At 42.8% G+C, this 15,815-nt stretch overlaps 2 protein-coding genes across 2 annotated transcripts in view; one reads left to right on the forward strand and one right to left on the reverse strand.

The window, feature by feature from the left end:
* zc3h3 (zinc finger CCCH-type containing 3) overlaps nt 1–7,828 on the reverse strand; it is a 49,418-nt gene extending 41,590 nt beyond the window's left edge. The window contains exons 1-3 of the mRNA XM_079997780.1: nt 7,553–7,828; nt 5,554–6,979; nt 4,628–4,785 (exon numbers count right to left, since the gene is read on the reverse strand). Coding sequence (XP_079853906.1) covers nt 4,628–4,785; nt 5,554–6,979; nt 7,553–7,748 — 1,780 coding nt within the window. The 5' untranslated portion in view covers nt 7,749–7,828. The remainder of the gene's footprint in view (nt 1–4,627; nt 4,786–5,553; nt 6,980–7,552) is intronic.
* Nucleotides 7,829–8,031: 203 nt separating this feature from the next.
* cyldl (cylindromatosis (turban tumor syndrome), like) lies at nt 8,032–15,251 on the forward strand. Its single transcript, XM_080006080.1, has 15 exons — nt 8,032–8,247; nt 9,123–9,589; nt 9,792–10,073; nt 10,275–10,356; nt 10,457–10,635; nt 10,982–11,147; nt 11,779–11,920; nt 12,007–12,117; nt 12,215–12,306; nt 12,406–12,469; nt 12,640–12,772; nt 13,406–13,514; nt 13,725–13,843; nt 14,238–14,451; nt 14,540–15,251. The coding sequence occupies exons 2-15, from the start codon at nt 9,146–9,148 to the stop codon at nt 14,722–14,724; spliced, it is 2,322 nt and encodes a 773-aa protein (XP_079862206.1). The 5' UTR covers nt 8,032–8,247; nt 9,123–9,145; the 3' UTR covers nt 14,725–15,251.
* The last annotated feature ends 564 nt before the right edge of the window (nt 15,252–15,815 follow it).

The following is a 15,815-nucleotide window of genomic DNA, read 5'->3' on the forward strand; positions in this document are numbered from 1 at the left end:
AAGAGAAAACAGTAGTCCACCTGTTTGACACAGAGGGCCTGAGAAAGTGCACAGGAATGAGCAGAATGCCAGTGTGTGTGTGAGCATTGGGGTTTAGGTCCAGACTGTGTTATATTGTGTGATAATGTGTGTGTGTGTGTGTGTGTGTGTGTGTGTGTGTGTGTGTGTGTGTGTGTGTGTGTGGTGTCCAATTGATAAAACCATGGGAGCAGTGTCGAATGGAATTTGGAGAGCAGCATTTAGGGAAGCAGCTGACACACACACACACACACACACACACACACACACACACACACACACACACACACACACACACACACACACACACACACACACACACACACACACACACACACACACACACACACACACACACACACACACACGTGCAAGCACACACACACACAGAAAACTATTATGATTGTTTGTCACCAATAAAAGTTATGCAGAAAGGTTCCAAGTGGCTTATACTCTATGACGCATATGCACATAGCAACACCAGCTGTGTACTTGAAAAAAAGACAAATGATTTAAAGCCGTGCACCCTATGAGCTGGATGTGTGTATGTGCTGTGCAAGTGACAGAATGTGGGAGAGCAGAGGCAGTGAGAGGGGGAGAGGAGCGCGCAGGACGACTGGCTGTGGTGTGAAGGAAAAGTGGGAGAAACTGAAGCCAGTGTGAACCAGCGAGTGATGCAAATAAAACAAAAATAAACAAACACACTTTACGCCAGGCCGCAGATGTACAAGGCCGTACTCGGCTTGAGGGTTTTGTAGTGTGCTGTTGATCAAGTTGTGAATGTAAAGAGACTTTGCTACAGCTGAGCGCTGGGATAATGAATGTTCTATTTTTTTTTTAAATCCCCAATCATATAAAGACAAAAGAGCAGAATCACTGTACCATAATGCACTTGAAAGAATGTACGGTTAAGATTTGGGGCGTATAAAGTACAATATGATTAACAAAAGTTACACAAGGTTAGTGTTTAAGGTACCATCACCAGTTCAATTATACGGCCATGTATGTGCACCCAGCGGGTTACATTTATCAATTGATTCATGTTTATTTTCATAGTATATTTGTGAGTAAAATTCAAATTTCAGGAACACTTGTGCAATAACTAGCCACTTTTCCAAAAGTGGACCATGGATTTATTTGAAAGAAATAAAACAATAATGATAAAATGGGCTCATTGTCAGTATGGTGATGGATCTCGGGGAAAGGGAGCTATGGGAAGGTGTAATGGGGGGCAGGTTTTTAAGAGGTTGGTAATGATCTTCAGGGTGGGGCAGCTGATGTGTGACAGGGGGCAGTAAGTTGATGCTAAGAGAGGAAGGGGGGCAGAGCTGCCACTGCTAGGCTACTATGTGAACCACACAAACAGATCCTCAGTCTGACCCTGTTTTTATGTGTGTGTGCGCGTGCGTGCGTGAATATCAGTTGGACAGTGAAAGGGATCAGTTCATCTGGGATAGTTTAAATAAACAGGGCTCCGGACCAAATGAAAACAGAGACGGCAATAAAATCCAATCCTGTGTACAAGTTCAGCTCTAGCCACTGTATCACGCCTATAGGGGAAAACATTTCATTTTCAAAACTCAAGATTTCCTGTCATGCTGTGAGCATGTGGCCTCTGTTCAAATAGGACAGGGAATTAAGCTGGACGATTCAACGTACAGTAGGAAACCATTGCAAAACATCGCAACATTAAAAGCAAAACAAAAATGTAGATATTCCACACCTTCCTGCTCGCCTGGCCTTGGAAACAGCCTGTGACAAACACATGCACCCACCCAACCACGCGTAAAGCTTTTTTTACCCCATCCCAAGTTACGTATGATGTTCATGAATTTTGTGTCCAAAGGTCGGCCAAACAATAATGATAGGAGGGAGAGGAGCCATGAAAACTCTCCTGAACGCCTGTAAACTTTTTAATACAAGGTTATTCTTGTTATTGTTGACTGTTTTCCTCATGAAAATGCCCATTGTCCAAAAACATCCATTTCTCTGTAATGTTATTCAACCTTTGCAGGATTTTGACTCAAATCCAGGAAAGAAGATGATAATGGAGAATGAAGAATAAGTGCAGAGAAGACCGCCACCCAGAAATAAATAAAACCAGAATAAAAAAAAAATACTTGGAGAGAGCTATGTGGGAGATGAGGACGGGAGGAAAAAAAAAAGTGGGAGAGCCAGAGATGTTCGACACTCGGAAAAGCTCATCACATGGGGCCGGTAGCCGCACGGTTCAACACTATTCCACTGCGCGTTCTCTCCATTCCTGTTGTTTATCTGCATTTTTAGGTTATCTGGGCTCCCGGCCACCTCTGGGCGCACGGAAGTGTGCACGCACGACCACACACACGTGCGCATGCGCACTTTTTCGATTCATTACAGCCTTAACTGCTCACTTATGTTTATGCCGTCTTTAAATTAAACTGCAGATAACTGAGCACCTAAATAAACAGCCGTACGATCGCACAAAGAGAGGGTGGGAGGGAGGGAGGTTTCTTGAGGAGAAAATAAGGAGACATTGTTTGTGCATGCATGGATGTGAGGCTTTCAGTCTGTGTGCAAGTCTATGTGGATGTGTGTGTGCGTGTCATAAGGTTATTTTTTTTAACGGGCTCATCGGCAGGAGTCTGCTCCCCATCATTTGTAATTAAATTTGCTCTTTATTAGCAGTCCTTATCTGCAGCATGTCCAGCTACTAGCTGCCCCGCACTCTAAATCCCCTTCTGGCTTCACCTACTGTAGACTCACTCCTATGCAGCCTTTCCTTTAAACTCTTATTCTTGTCAAAATATTTCACAACATATTTCCTTACCTTTGGATAGGGGGAAAATATGTTGAAAAGAGGAGGAATACAGCATGGGAGAATGTAACAGAGTAATGCACAGAGAGATGAGGAAACGCTAATGTTAATAGTGATGGCTTTTTCTAATGCCTTCTGACTCCATTGACTGGGGGAGATTACACAGAGATGGGCACAAGGGGAGGTGGGTACACAGAGAATGACCTGAGGGTGAGAAGGGGGAGGGGGATGGGGTTGTAAAAACAGTGATTGCCTCCAATCAAGTGGGGCCTATATTCTACAGTTCGTTAAAACAATCCAATTTGCAAAAGGATAATTATGCATTAGCTCCGTTTTATCTACTGGTGGAGGAGTGGTGCCACGGCTTGATAGCACCAAACTCCTGCCTCCACGTCTGCAAATTACCCGGCTATCAGCACTTGTTCACCATCACGACTGAATTGGGCAATCAATTAACTCCTTCCCAGCTCGCCTAACAGCCTCCGCCATTGCTCTCCCACAACACAAAGACCCTGTGAGAAATAAGATATGAGATGCTACTGTCTGTCATTATACATTACAAACCAAATAGTTAATAATAAATACAACTAGTACAACTACTACTACTATTAATAATAATCATCATAATAATAATAATAATATAGCTGCAGGCAGCAATACACAGGGTCCAGAAAGACCCTGTGAGAAATAAGATATGAGCTGCTGCTGTCTGTCATTATAAATCCAAAAAACAAAAAAGATAATAATAAATACTACTAGTTCAACTACTATAATAATAATAATAATAATAATAATAAGTATAATAATAATAATAATAATAATAATAATAATAATAATATAGCTGCAGGCAGCAATACACATGGTCCAGGTCAGTCATGTAGGATACGCATTACAGTTTTTAGAGTTCCCATAAAACACACCATCACCTTGTATTGACACCAATTACAAATTTTCGAGTTCCCATGGAACGTAGCATCCGTTTTTGCTGTTGCTTGTCTTTACATCAGCATTACAACTAAAATGAATTAGAATTTTCCAAGTTTGCATTGAACGCAGCATCGGCTCCTGCTGTCTGTCGTCTCGAACCAGTACGAATGCTGCATGCAGCAACCATTACAGACCGATGGAGCCTCTGTAGCTCGCACCTCCCAGCATGCGAAAGTCCCCCCAAAGCCACAATCTACACATACAGAACAACATGGATGATGTGACATCCGGCCCACTCCACACATTCATCCCGCTACACCGCCATACCGAAAGTTTTAGAATGTTCGGGATGCACGTTCTGCCACTTCTGGTAGTTTAGCAAAAGTTTTTCACTAATTCCTGCTCCAAATATAGATCGACGTGAATCAAACTTGGACCACAAGATGTCTGACACGCACCGGATCAAACGAGACCTCAACCACGTCCGTGGGTTTGGCGGTTGCCTTGCGCCAGACACTTTTGGCTCGAAAAAATATCAAGGAGAAGAATAATAAAAATCTGGACGAAAACAATAACAAAAATAATGAGGACTAAACTAAAACTAGGAGACAGGCTGTCTATGTTCCATGCTCTCACCATGTAATGTAATTTTCCATAAATGGGCATTCTGTTTAGTGCTCATTAACCAGTAGGAATGGCAATGTCTGATAACAGCCAGATTCTGGTCAATACATTTTCTCACATAGGAACATAATAAACACAAGTCGACGTACACTGTGAAGTCTCTCACATTATAATATTGTGTGTCGGCCAATTTGGAAATGAAAAAAAGTGTATGGTTTTGCAGAACTGTTTTCTTACTGTGTAAAAGTGTTTTGTTATTACCTTTCCTGACACAGGTCGGGGACAGCCGGCGCAGCTTGTGACGACCAAAGGAAACCAGCTCCTTGGATGGGAACTTCCTGACAGCCGCAGGACTCCTGGTTGGGATATGCATCCGTCCTCGCAGCGCGTACTTGCCACTTAGAACCCCTGCTGTTGAACTGGTGTTCCACAGAGCAGTGTAAGAAGAACAAAAAAAAACAGACAAAGGTTATTTTGTATACAGATGGTAGCTATGGTACACAGCAGTACAGGTTCGATACCAGGAAATTCTGATACCAAAAACCATAGGATATCCGATATTAATTAGCATAACATCATTTTCTTTCTTCTTTTGGACATGGAATTATTTTAGATGTCTCTAATGAAAAAAAAAAAATAATATGTTAGTCACTATTATTTAATGAGTCCATGTCTTTTGGTCAAATTTTATACTAGTTGGTAACAAACAATACTTGAAGTTCACAATTCCGGATTTGCATCCATCAGAATCTGAAGTGAAAAAGTGGTATCCATCCAGCCCAGCTATGGATTAACTACTGGATGTAGCATTATGAAGATTGACTTATGATTAGATTAATTGAATTATGTTTTCAGTTTGAATTATGTATTGAGAGAATAGGAGTCAAGGATTTACAGTTGTTTTAAAACAATTAAAGGGAGCTGTGGGCAAAGACTTGTTTGATTGTTTGCAACATATGTAAAAAAAAAAAAAAACACATTATGTGTAAACCATCTTAACAAAAAATATATTATTCTAGACAAAATTATCTATACTTTGCAAATCTTTGCTGCCACCTACTGACAAAAGATAATATTGTATAAGTCTGGGTGACCATCACAATAGAGAGGGGGGAAAAATACATTGGCGACACAAGAAAAAGTAATAACATCCTGTGTTTATTTATATTTATTTTTATCCTCCATACCTGCTGGGAGACTTCCTAATGATCTTCATCCTGCTGCGTAGCTTATAGCCATCTGGGGAGGAGGAGGGCTGCGAATAGCCATGCACCGCATGAGACAAGGGAATGCCAGGGACAACTTTAGTCCACTGGAACACTGGGCCTCGACGAGTCCCTGTTGACACCCCTGCAACTGCCCCAGATGCACTCTGCCCGGCTGCCTTCCAGCGATAGCGGCTAGGAGAGATGGTGGCGGAGGGAGACAATACTTTTCTTGATTTTGTGTGAACTGGAGTTGGCCTGAACCTTTTGCCGGCCTCGCCCTTAACCACAACTCTCTGGTCAGGAGCCAATACTTTGGGTGATATTGGTTTCCGAGACAGCTTTGCGTGGCCTCCAGCAGAGGAGGACACCCAGGTGTACTTAGAGGTCTTGGGGGATGCTGTGGCTAGACTCAGCCTTGGAGACAACTTTTTGATGGGGGTCCTCTTAGCTGTGGTTGCAGGAGGGCTTCTAATACGAACTTCCCCTGAGGCTGATAAGGGAGCAGATTTAATGAGTTTGCTTAGGGATTGAGACATGGGTTGGGTCTGTTTGGGCCCCAATCCCCCCATAGACTGGTCCTTCACCCAAGTGAATTTGGACTTCTTTACAGGAGATGAGGTTACAAGAGCTTGTCTAGGCCTGGAGCTAATGGGGAGATGCTGTGATACGCCGGGCAGTGTGGGCGCCAATGAGATAGGATTGCAAGCCGTGACATTAGAAGGGGTTGTCACTGTGAATGTCTCTTCCTCCCTAATGCTGGCTTTACCTATCCCATGAGGCTTTACATGGAATGATGTACTTCTCTGTGGAACAGCAGAGTTACTGGACACATCTGTAGACATCGAAGCACCATCTTCCCTTGGTGGCAGGACAACTTGCTTCCCCCCAGGCTTCTGCTGGATGTCACTAATCTCTCTGCTGGAGGTTTCCTGGGGCACACTCGCATCACACGCATCCGTCCCACCTTTTTTTGCATCGATGACTACATTTTCTGTTATGGCTTCTCCGACCGTGGCTATGGTATTCCTCTCTTGCCCGTTCCCACCTTGAGCAACCCCTGACGCGCCGCCCTCTTTAACTTCGCCCACTATTCCGGTGCCCTCGCAGTTGTCATCGGGCGGCGAAGTGCTGCGATGCGAAGCCGCTGCGTTGCGGGAACCCGACGAAGGCGCTGAAGAGGAAGAGGAGGCAGACGCAGAGGCCTGCCTAGTGGAAGACTGCGATACCTTGTTACTGAGAGAGTACGTATTTCTCCAACTTCCATCAGATGCAGGTTTTCCTCCTGGGCGAGCGTAAGATGTGCTCCGGCCCCTGCCTCTGGTTGAAACTGGTCTCGCCGCGTGAGGCTGGTCGGGTGGAGCAGGGGGGTTGTCGCCATGGAAACGCTTATGATTGTTGATGAGATCTGGGGGATGATTAGCGTTAGCTAGAGGGCAATTGATTGTAAAGTAACTAGTACACAGCAGCACTAGTTAACAGCACAGGAAAACGAAAACCATGCCTATTCACAGTGAGGATAAATAGAAAATAATTGGCAGTAAGTAAAGTTAAAACCTGAACCATTAACAGAAAACAACAATTCACTCTCTTAAAAAAGTAAATGTTAATGTTAATAGGCCATTAAAGTTCAAAACCAAACAAAATCAAATCTGTACATATACCGTGTTGCTTTAGCTGAGCTAAATTAAAGGAAAGTACTGCCGTATACTGTCTAACATACTTTTATTATAATACAACACTGTGCCAGACTGTCATACAGTTGATTTGATAATAACGTCATCTGAAGTCATATAACGGTTGACTTTTATACCGGAAATATTTCTATAAACGAGTCCCCTCATTTGATTAGTGTCGAACGTTTTGTTACATCTAACCGTTACCTGTTATGGCAGTCATCAAATTAAAATTAAAGATGATTCGGCATCCACTACGCGTCGCAACGAGCACGCTTAGTGAATGATTGCATACAACAACTTACTTTGGAGGATTTCTATTTGCCTTTTTAGTTCTTCTCTCTCCTCCATGTTTGTGAGGATTATGCTGCGTTCCCGCAGAGCTCGGAACATGCGGATCCGAAAGTCGGTGCCTCCCAACTTCCAATTGAATTTGTCGTCTTTTCTAATAAAAGCGCATGAAAATGGAACTCCGTTCGCCGTTACCGGTGTGTGCCGCATGTCGCTGTGCAATCAGGTCTGCCTAGAGATTTCGGATTGGAATGCCTAATTAAACGGGCGTTTCTTTGCACCCTCGCCAAACAGGCTCCTGCATTTTTCCGAGTCCCAATGTCAGCGGAACACAGCATTATTCACATGTTTACGTCTAAGTGACGTCAGCGAGGAGCGCCAAATACAGACGCTCGTTGACGACGTCGACACGCGCGGCCCAATAGAAAGGCGTGCTCGGCAACGAGTGGGACGTTGTCAGGTGAAGTGTCTCAGCGAACATTAGGGAACTATTGTGACGTTTCTTTTTTAGGCCGAGAATAAATATAGTTACCGAGTGGAAATCGCTCCGCTTGGGCAAATAAAACAACATTGTCTAGGATCATGTGTTGCCGATGACGACAAATTCTGTGCTTCTCGTTGAAACGAAAGTGAAAGTTAAACACAGACAACTGTTAACACAGCAGAAACCACACACAACTTAACTCCACTGATACAAACCCCGTGCAAAGTAAGTGTGTGTTTATCCTTTTTTACTCTGGATTTGTCCTAAAAATCTTCCAGTATTCCATTAGGGCAGTCACGATCAGGAATTAGTCGACGATTCTTCATTGTCAACCAAATGAAAGATTATGATTTAATCGCCCTTTTTTTTATTATTTATGTAACAAAATACAACGTAGTGGCATGAAATGAAACGCAGCTTAGAAACAACGCACATCTACTTTTTGCAGAAGAGCCATTTATTGGAACATGGTTTTGTTCCAATCTTCATTGGATGGAATGATTTTGGAATTGAACAATTTTACAGGAAGATCGCGATCAGAAGATGACGTAATAATTGTGGCCGCTCGCGTTCTTAGCTGTTTGGTGTTTGTTTGCGTGCTCTGTCGCAGTGGTCAAGCTTGTTTATATCCTTTGTTTTCGACTGAACCAGCGCGCAAGTAACAGTCCCGTCCCATATGTATTACAGCTATTTTATAAACAAGTCCCATCTTATTGATCAAATAGCTGTAATACATATTGTAATATCAACAGTGAAAAGTAATAAAGTACAAGTAGGTCGTTATTGTACTAAAGTACATTTTTTCAAGTGTCTGTACGTACTTTCTGTTTCAGACTTTAGTCTTATTACATTTCTAACACAATGTAAAAAAAACCCAATTAATTAGGATTTATAATGATCAAAATAATTCATTAGGTCTATATCCCTGTAAATTACTTTGGCTCCACCTATAGTATTTTAGATATATATATATATTTAATTACATTTTTATTTTTTTTTGTAAATTGTTGTGTTTTAGGTTTACACTTTTTAACAAATGTGAGTACTTCTTCCGCCTCTGTGTGTTGACTCTCAATGTGTATTATCTCTCTGGCACCCAGACACACTATCTAACATCGACAGCATGGACTCAAAGGACGACAACCTGTACTATATCGTAACCCGGGAACCAGAAACCTACAGACGGGTCCACCCTGGCCGCTTGTGTTACATTCCACAATACAGATATGAATCCGTGCTCAAGAGAACCGACAAAACCAGTGATCTGCTGTTGCCTGTGATCTGCTTAGGTTCAAGCGTGGATTATCGACTACTTTTCAGTCATATAGAGGCAGTGAGTAAAATGGAGGCCGAATTGCTACAGGCCCTTGATGAGGACTCTGAGAGGCTGCATTGGTTCAGAGAGAAGACCACTCTGAAAACAGCTGTGCACCTCAAAATGAACACTGCAGTTTTTGTAAATGAAGGCGGGAAGGAACTCAGAGGGCTCATTCGCTTCATTGGAAAGCTGACAGATTTACCATATACCCATCCTATATCATCAAAGTTTTTTGGGATTGAACTGCAGGTGAGAATATAATTTATTAACTATATACACTATAATGTACGGTATGCTAAAAGGTGTACTTTCAGACAGCTCTACTGGAGTAGCTGGGATCAAGCAGCTGCAGCCTCATTTTATTCTCGGCGCGTACATTTTCACAAGCCTGGATACCGATACTGGTCTCAAATCTAAATAAATGTACACAATTATAATTATTTCAATACAGGGAGAAGACAAAGGCAAAGGACCATCTAATGGGAAATACAATTCAAGGACCCTCTTCACCTGTGAGAGAAATTGTGGCATTTTTGTCCCATTTTCCCGTGTCAGACCGGCGGTGCCCAACTCCTTGCAACCCCCAATACCACAGCCAACATCCCTGGCACGAAGCGATGAGCTCAACATAGGAGATAGAGTCACATTCTACTTAGACCACGATCACGTCGGCTGTGGAATGGTGATGGACCTGGAGTGGAAGGAGGGACAGCAGTTTGCTCGCATCTCCACCGTAAGTATTTGCTGGGACACTCGGAAATTGATCAATAACCATCGATGCAGAATTCAACTCTGTCAGCTGGCAACATAAAAATACACAGACACGCGCACACATTCCATCTCTTACTTTAACCATCACCAAGCCAACGGATTGGGATTGGTGGGAAATCAAGCCGTTTCCAGTTAAAATGTTGTTCTCACTTGGCGTTAACAGGACAAAGACGTGAACGGGGACATCGGAGGCGAGGTCAAAGTCCCAGTGGGAATTGTCTCTAAGGAGAAAGTGGCCTTTGCAGGTTTGAGGGTCTCATTATTATACAGTGTGAGGCTATTTCCTCCGCAGCTGTACCATTTTAATAAACAAAAAAATAAATAATCAATTCGCACTGACTCCAGAGCCGGAGGCTATGGATACCGATACTCACTTGGTGGAAACAAAGACGGATGCTCATCCCATGGGTCTCGGTGTGAACTCTCGAGTGGAGGTCACCTTGGGTGCTGGCGACGCCTATGGAACTATTCGCTGGATCGGCTTCCTACCAGACCGTCAAGAAACCCTGGCTGGTCTGGAGCTGGTAACTCCATAACCGCACCTAACTTTTATCACTCCAAAGTAGATAACAGTCCTGGTGGAACAGACATGCCTTCACATTCCTAATTCCACTCTTATTTACAGAGAGAAATGAGAACAAAATAAAAATGCCAATTTTCCTTTTTAAAATGTACACAGAATTTTAATATAGAAAGTGATTGTCAAGCTCTGGTTAGACCTACACCCTCTCATCCCATTTACTTAAAAAATAACATTCTCTTTAGTTACATTTTTAATATTATTAAAATGAATTCCCAAGCATTTCTAAAACACTTCCCCTGACTACCTCACGATGCTTAATTTATCTCTTTTGGTCTTTCTCTCCGCAGGAGGGTAACAGGGGCGTGAGTGACGGCACCTTTAAAGGACAGCGCCTCTTCAGTTGTCCTCCTGGGAGAGCACTATTCGTCAAGCTGCTAACTTGCCGGCCTGACTCACGATTTCAGGATTCATTAGCCAATCACAGCGAGAAGATAACAAGCCACGAGATTGCAGGTCAGAATATGGATGATTAATTCTTTTTAGGCGGGGGCAGGCTTTATATATATATGCATTTTCCAGGGTTCTTATCAGGCCCTCGAGGTGTTTGAAGCTCTTGAATTTTGTCCTCAGAAATGTAAGTACTGTCATACCTTGAAAATAGCCCAATTTATGCTGAAGTGCTTGAAAAGCCCTTGGAAAATGTGATCATTGAAAACCTGTGATATTCCCCCTGGTGTTGTTATTCAAATGTTAACTCAATAAAAATGTTCCAGAATCGCTTTTACGACAGATTATGCCAGGGAAATGTACATTTAATCCAGCATGGTAGGAAACTTAAGGAGATTCATAATCCTAGATGGCAATGAGATGAATAGATATATTTATATCGATATAGATAGACAAGATGCAATATATTTGTTTCAATGAAAAATTAGTGCTTAAAAAACTACTTGAAAGTCCTTGAATTTCATTTTGTAATGCTAAAATGAACCGAACACACTTGACACAAACCTATGTTGTCCATTTGGGGTTTACAAGCGTGTGTGTGTGTGTGTGTGTGTGTGTGTGTGTGTGTGTGTGTGTGTGCGTGTGTGCGTGTGTGCGTGTGCGTGCGTGCGTTTGTGCATGCATTTTGACTATGTAGGCAGAGAAACAAGCCTCAGCGCAGGACATTTGGATAATGTTGCCCCCATCAGCACCGACCAGGTCAGTCAGGTTCTGATCGGACGAATGAAGGGCATCCAAGGCCACTGTAATTCCTGCTACATGGACGCCGCCATCTTTAGGTTGGGACGCTGATGACAATATCCAAGAGAATGTTGTGTTGTGGCTGTATTTAACTGTGACGTATCCTCCTGTTCCATACGTCTAGTTTGTTCTCCTGCTGCTCCGTGTTGGACTCCCTCCTGTATAAATTCACAGAGCCGCGGGACACCCCGATCCAGAACACCCTGCTCCATGACATAGTCAACCCCCTCCGCAGGTCCAGTTCATACGATATAAACTTATAAACTGTTTCCCCCAATAATCATTTGTATTGCACTGCTGTTCACATAATGCATCGCTTTTCCCACACACAGCAAGGGCTTCGTGGAGGGGAAGCATGTCATGAAGCTACGGCAGCAGCTGCAGAACCACGGCTACAGTGGAACCTTCACTACCGATGAGAAAGGTGAGCTTACCTGCCACATTGGAGGAGGGATAAAGCTTTCCTTGTAAGGTTGTTGATGTTGTTATTTTACAGAAAATAGCTATGCCATTTGTCTTTCAGATCCAGAGGAGTTTCTCACTGTCATCATGCAGCACATTCTGGCTTTGGAGCCTCTACTCAAACTGTACTGTTATTACCAAATCCGTCACACCCCCCAATTTCACTTTGTTTTCATGCATTTTACTTATCTTTTTTTTCCCCAGATGTTTTTTTGCACAGCCTTTATTTAATTATTTATTTTTATTTTTACCTATATCCAGTTTGGTCCTAATGGTCTTGTCTATTGTTCTCTAGCTCAGCAGGCGGCGATGTGCAGGAGAGCTACTGCTACCAGATCTTCTTGGATCACAACCACAGCCTGGTGCTGCCCACCGTGCAGCAGCTGCTGGAGCATTCCTTCTACAGCGCAGGACTCAAACTGGCCGAGGTGGGAAAGGTTTTACGTTGCAGAGTTACTCCAGGTTAAGCTACTGTAAGTTTATCTTTCCTTTTAAAGGACCCGGTGGCATATTGAGTTTTTGGCACGTTTACTAGTCAGCACACATATTTTACTTCCAGATTGTAGCTCACATTTTTAGATTTTTAATGTGCTCTCTATTTTGGGGTTTTTGGAAAATTTAAAGAAGCCTCTCTTAAAATGATCTCCTGGTCCAGTACCACTGTTTTTGTCGGTACTTAATGGTACTTAAGGTACTTAATTCATTTTGCTGTATTTGTTTAAGCAAAAGCGTTTAACATATATACAGTACAAAATACAAATAATCTGGTATATATCATTTGTTAGGTTATTTGACAAGTTAAAAAAAAATTTCATACTGTGTTTTTTTTTTCTGGGTTCAACCAGAGGCCAATTGGGGAAAAAAGCCCTTGTTTATCTTGGCTTTCACGTTCACTTTTTTTGTCACGTCTCTCATTTCACCTCCTTTTTTGTCCTGTAGATGGTGCTCTCTCCTTGTATCATATGCCATTCAACACTTTATTCCCCCCTTCACTGCACTTACGTGCATTTGCTTCGTGTCTTTATTGCTGTGTTTTTCTTTTAAATGTGGTGTCTCTTCAGGTACCCTCCTGCTTCATTCTCCAGATGCCTCGCTTTGGAAAGAAATTCAAAATGTTTGAGAAAATCATTCCGTCTTTAGAGCTGGACGTCACCGACCTCCTCTCTGAAGGTTTTGTATGACACGTGTATATGCATAATGAACCAAACCAAAATGGACTAAATGAGTTACGAGAATGAAGTGTGTGTGTGTGTGTGTGTGTGTGTGTGTGTGTGTGTGTGTGTGTGTGTGTGTGTGTGTGTGTGTGTCTGTGTGTGTGTGTGTGTGTGTGTGTGTGTGTGTGTGTGTGTGTGTCTGTCTGTGTCTGTGTGTGTCTTCCAGGCCCTCAGCAGTGCATGTTGTGTGGACAGGTGGCGCACGAGGAGTGTTTGGACTGTTTCAAGGACTCTCTTTTCAGTCCAACAGGATTCAAACACTTTTGCAGGACATGTTCTTCCCAGGTAATGCATCTTTATTTGAAGGAAAATAATATAGGCATTTTTTAACCAAAGCCCTTTTTGTTTTTGATCAGTGGGAGTCAACCCGAGTGATTGGCATCTGATTCTTAAGCCTGCTTCACACCGAATATATATCCGCATTCGACAGTTTGATTCTGCCCCCTTGTGGCCATCGAATGACAGGTTTCGCATTCCCACAATATGTCAGGGAAAATGGGAGAGATTTCCAGTACAACAGCAAGTAGTTTGCTCAGCTGCACAGTTCTCCATAGGAATGAATGAACTTTTGGTTTGCTCTTGTCGTTCGTCATTTTCGGTGTGGACTAGGTTTTAGGGCTTTTTCTCCCCCCTAAGTTGGATGAATCCAGGCATCTAACGTTTACTGATCCTCCTCCAGGTCCACTTGCACCCCCAGCGCCGATCTCACCGGCCGACTCCTCTGAGAATCCTAGAGGGGTTCCAGAGGCACGGTGCGGCGCACACGCTGGCCAGAGACAAACTGGAGCTTTTCGCCGTCCTCTGCATCGAGACGAGCCACTACGTCTCCTTCATCAAACACGGGCCCGGCAGCCAAGACTGGATCTTCTTTGACAGCATGGCCGACAGGCTGGGTGAGCGCTTTGCGTTTGTTATGAAGCACCATTTGCCCTCCTTCCTTGCCTCATAACTTCCTTCTTTCCTTCCTTACTTGTGGAATAGGTGAAAAAGATGGCTACAACATCCCTCAGGTGCAGGCGTGTCCCGAGGTGGGCGTCTACCTGGACATGTCTCCTGCAGAGCTGGCCGGCCAAGTGCCACGGGACATGAAGGGCGTGGCCAAGCGTCTGTTCTGCGACGCCTATATGTACCTCTACCAGAGCACTAGCATGTGCCTCTATCGCTGAGGGAAGGAGGAGGAGGGGGCGGGGTCTATTATCTCATTAATGACCCCTTAAAATAGCACATACATATGGAATATATATGAATACAACACAAAATCTGTATATAATTATGTTGCTTTATTTTCAAGTTTAAGTTTTAATGATCCATATCTTATTTCAGGAAATATCTATGAAATTCTGAGATAGGAACACTTGCATCTTGAAATGTCCTCTAGAGAATATAAATTCAGTTTTCCTGGGAAAATGACGGTTTGTTGCTGTCTTTGTTGGATCTATACCTTCCGTCAGAAGGTGTTGGTTTGAAACATACTGTGAACATTGACAATATACTGAAAAGTAGAATAGGTTTGGGAGGACATTACAATCATTTTATAATCATCCAGATTATGAGTTTTGGAAGATCATGTGTTGATCGGCAACAATGGATCCTGTTTCTTTCTCTTGCGTTCATATACAAACAAAAAAAATAATACTATATTATTTATTGACCTTGTCACACATGTATCAATATGTTGTGTACGCTTTGAAAAAATAAAATAAAAAATGACATTGATTGAAATAAAGTTTCAGATCAGATGTATATCTATCCAAAGTTATTTAGGATTATTTAACGATGATCTAAATAGGTGTTTTCCCCTGTCTAAATGAGGCCCCGTGTGGAAACTACACCCCAACCCCAGGCATTGTAATGGGCAGAGCTAAGTGCAGTAGTGGACACATTCTGTCATTGCATCCATTCTTTTGTGCTGATGCCTGGTGATATTACCTCTCAAGGAAGAGCAGAAAATGCAGATAAGATTTAAAATCTATAAGAAGACGATAAATAATCCCTTTATTTCAAGAAAAGGGATCACAGCGGTGTTCATGAATAAGAAATGCAAGTGTGAAATTGTAATGTTGGTTTAACGGCGGGAGGAAAGCCATCACTGGCAGCTCAGCTGAAACCTGTTTGCTCCGTGCATGTCTGCATTTCTGCCGGACTGCCGCCACTACCTCAGAACACACCAAACCTCGAGTGTAGTAATGACTTGTATCAGAATGACTCCCTTTAGACTCGAGTGAATAATGTTTTCCTGCATTTTCAAGTCCTTATG

This window comes from Zeus faber, assembly GCF_960531495.2.
Source record: "Zeus faber genome assembly, chromosome: 1".
NCBI classification, from domain to species: Eukaryota; Metazoa; Chordata; class Actinopteri; order Zeiformes; family Zeidae; genus Zeus; species Zeus faber.

Coding starts and splice junctions, on each gene's coding strand:
- cyldl (XM_080006080.1), top strand. CDS start 9,146: ATGGACTCAAAGGACGACAACCTGTACTATATCGTAACCCGGGAACCA. Junction 11,148..11,778: donor AACAAGCCACGAGATTGCAG/GTCAGAATATGG, acceptor TTGACTATGTAG/GCAGAGAAACAAGCCTCAGC. Junction 12,470..12,639: donor TTGGAGCCTCTACTCAAACT/GTACTGTTATTA, acceptor ATTGTTCTCTAG/CTCAGCAGGCGGCGATGTGC.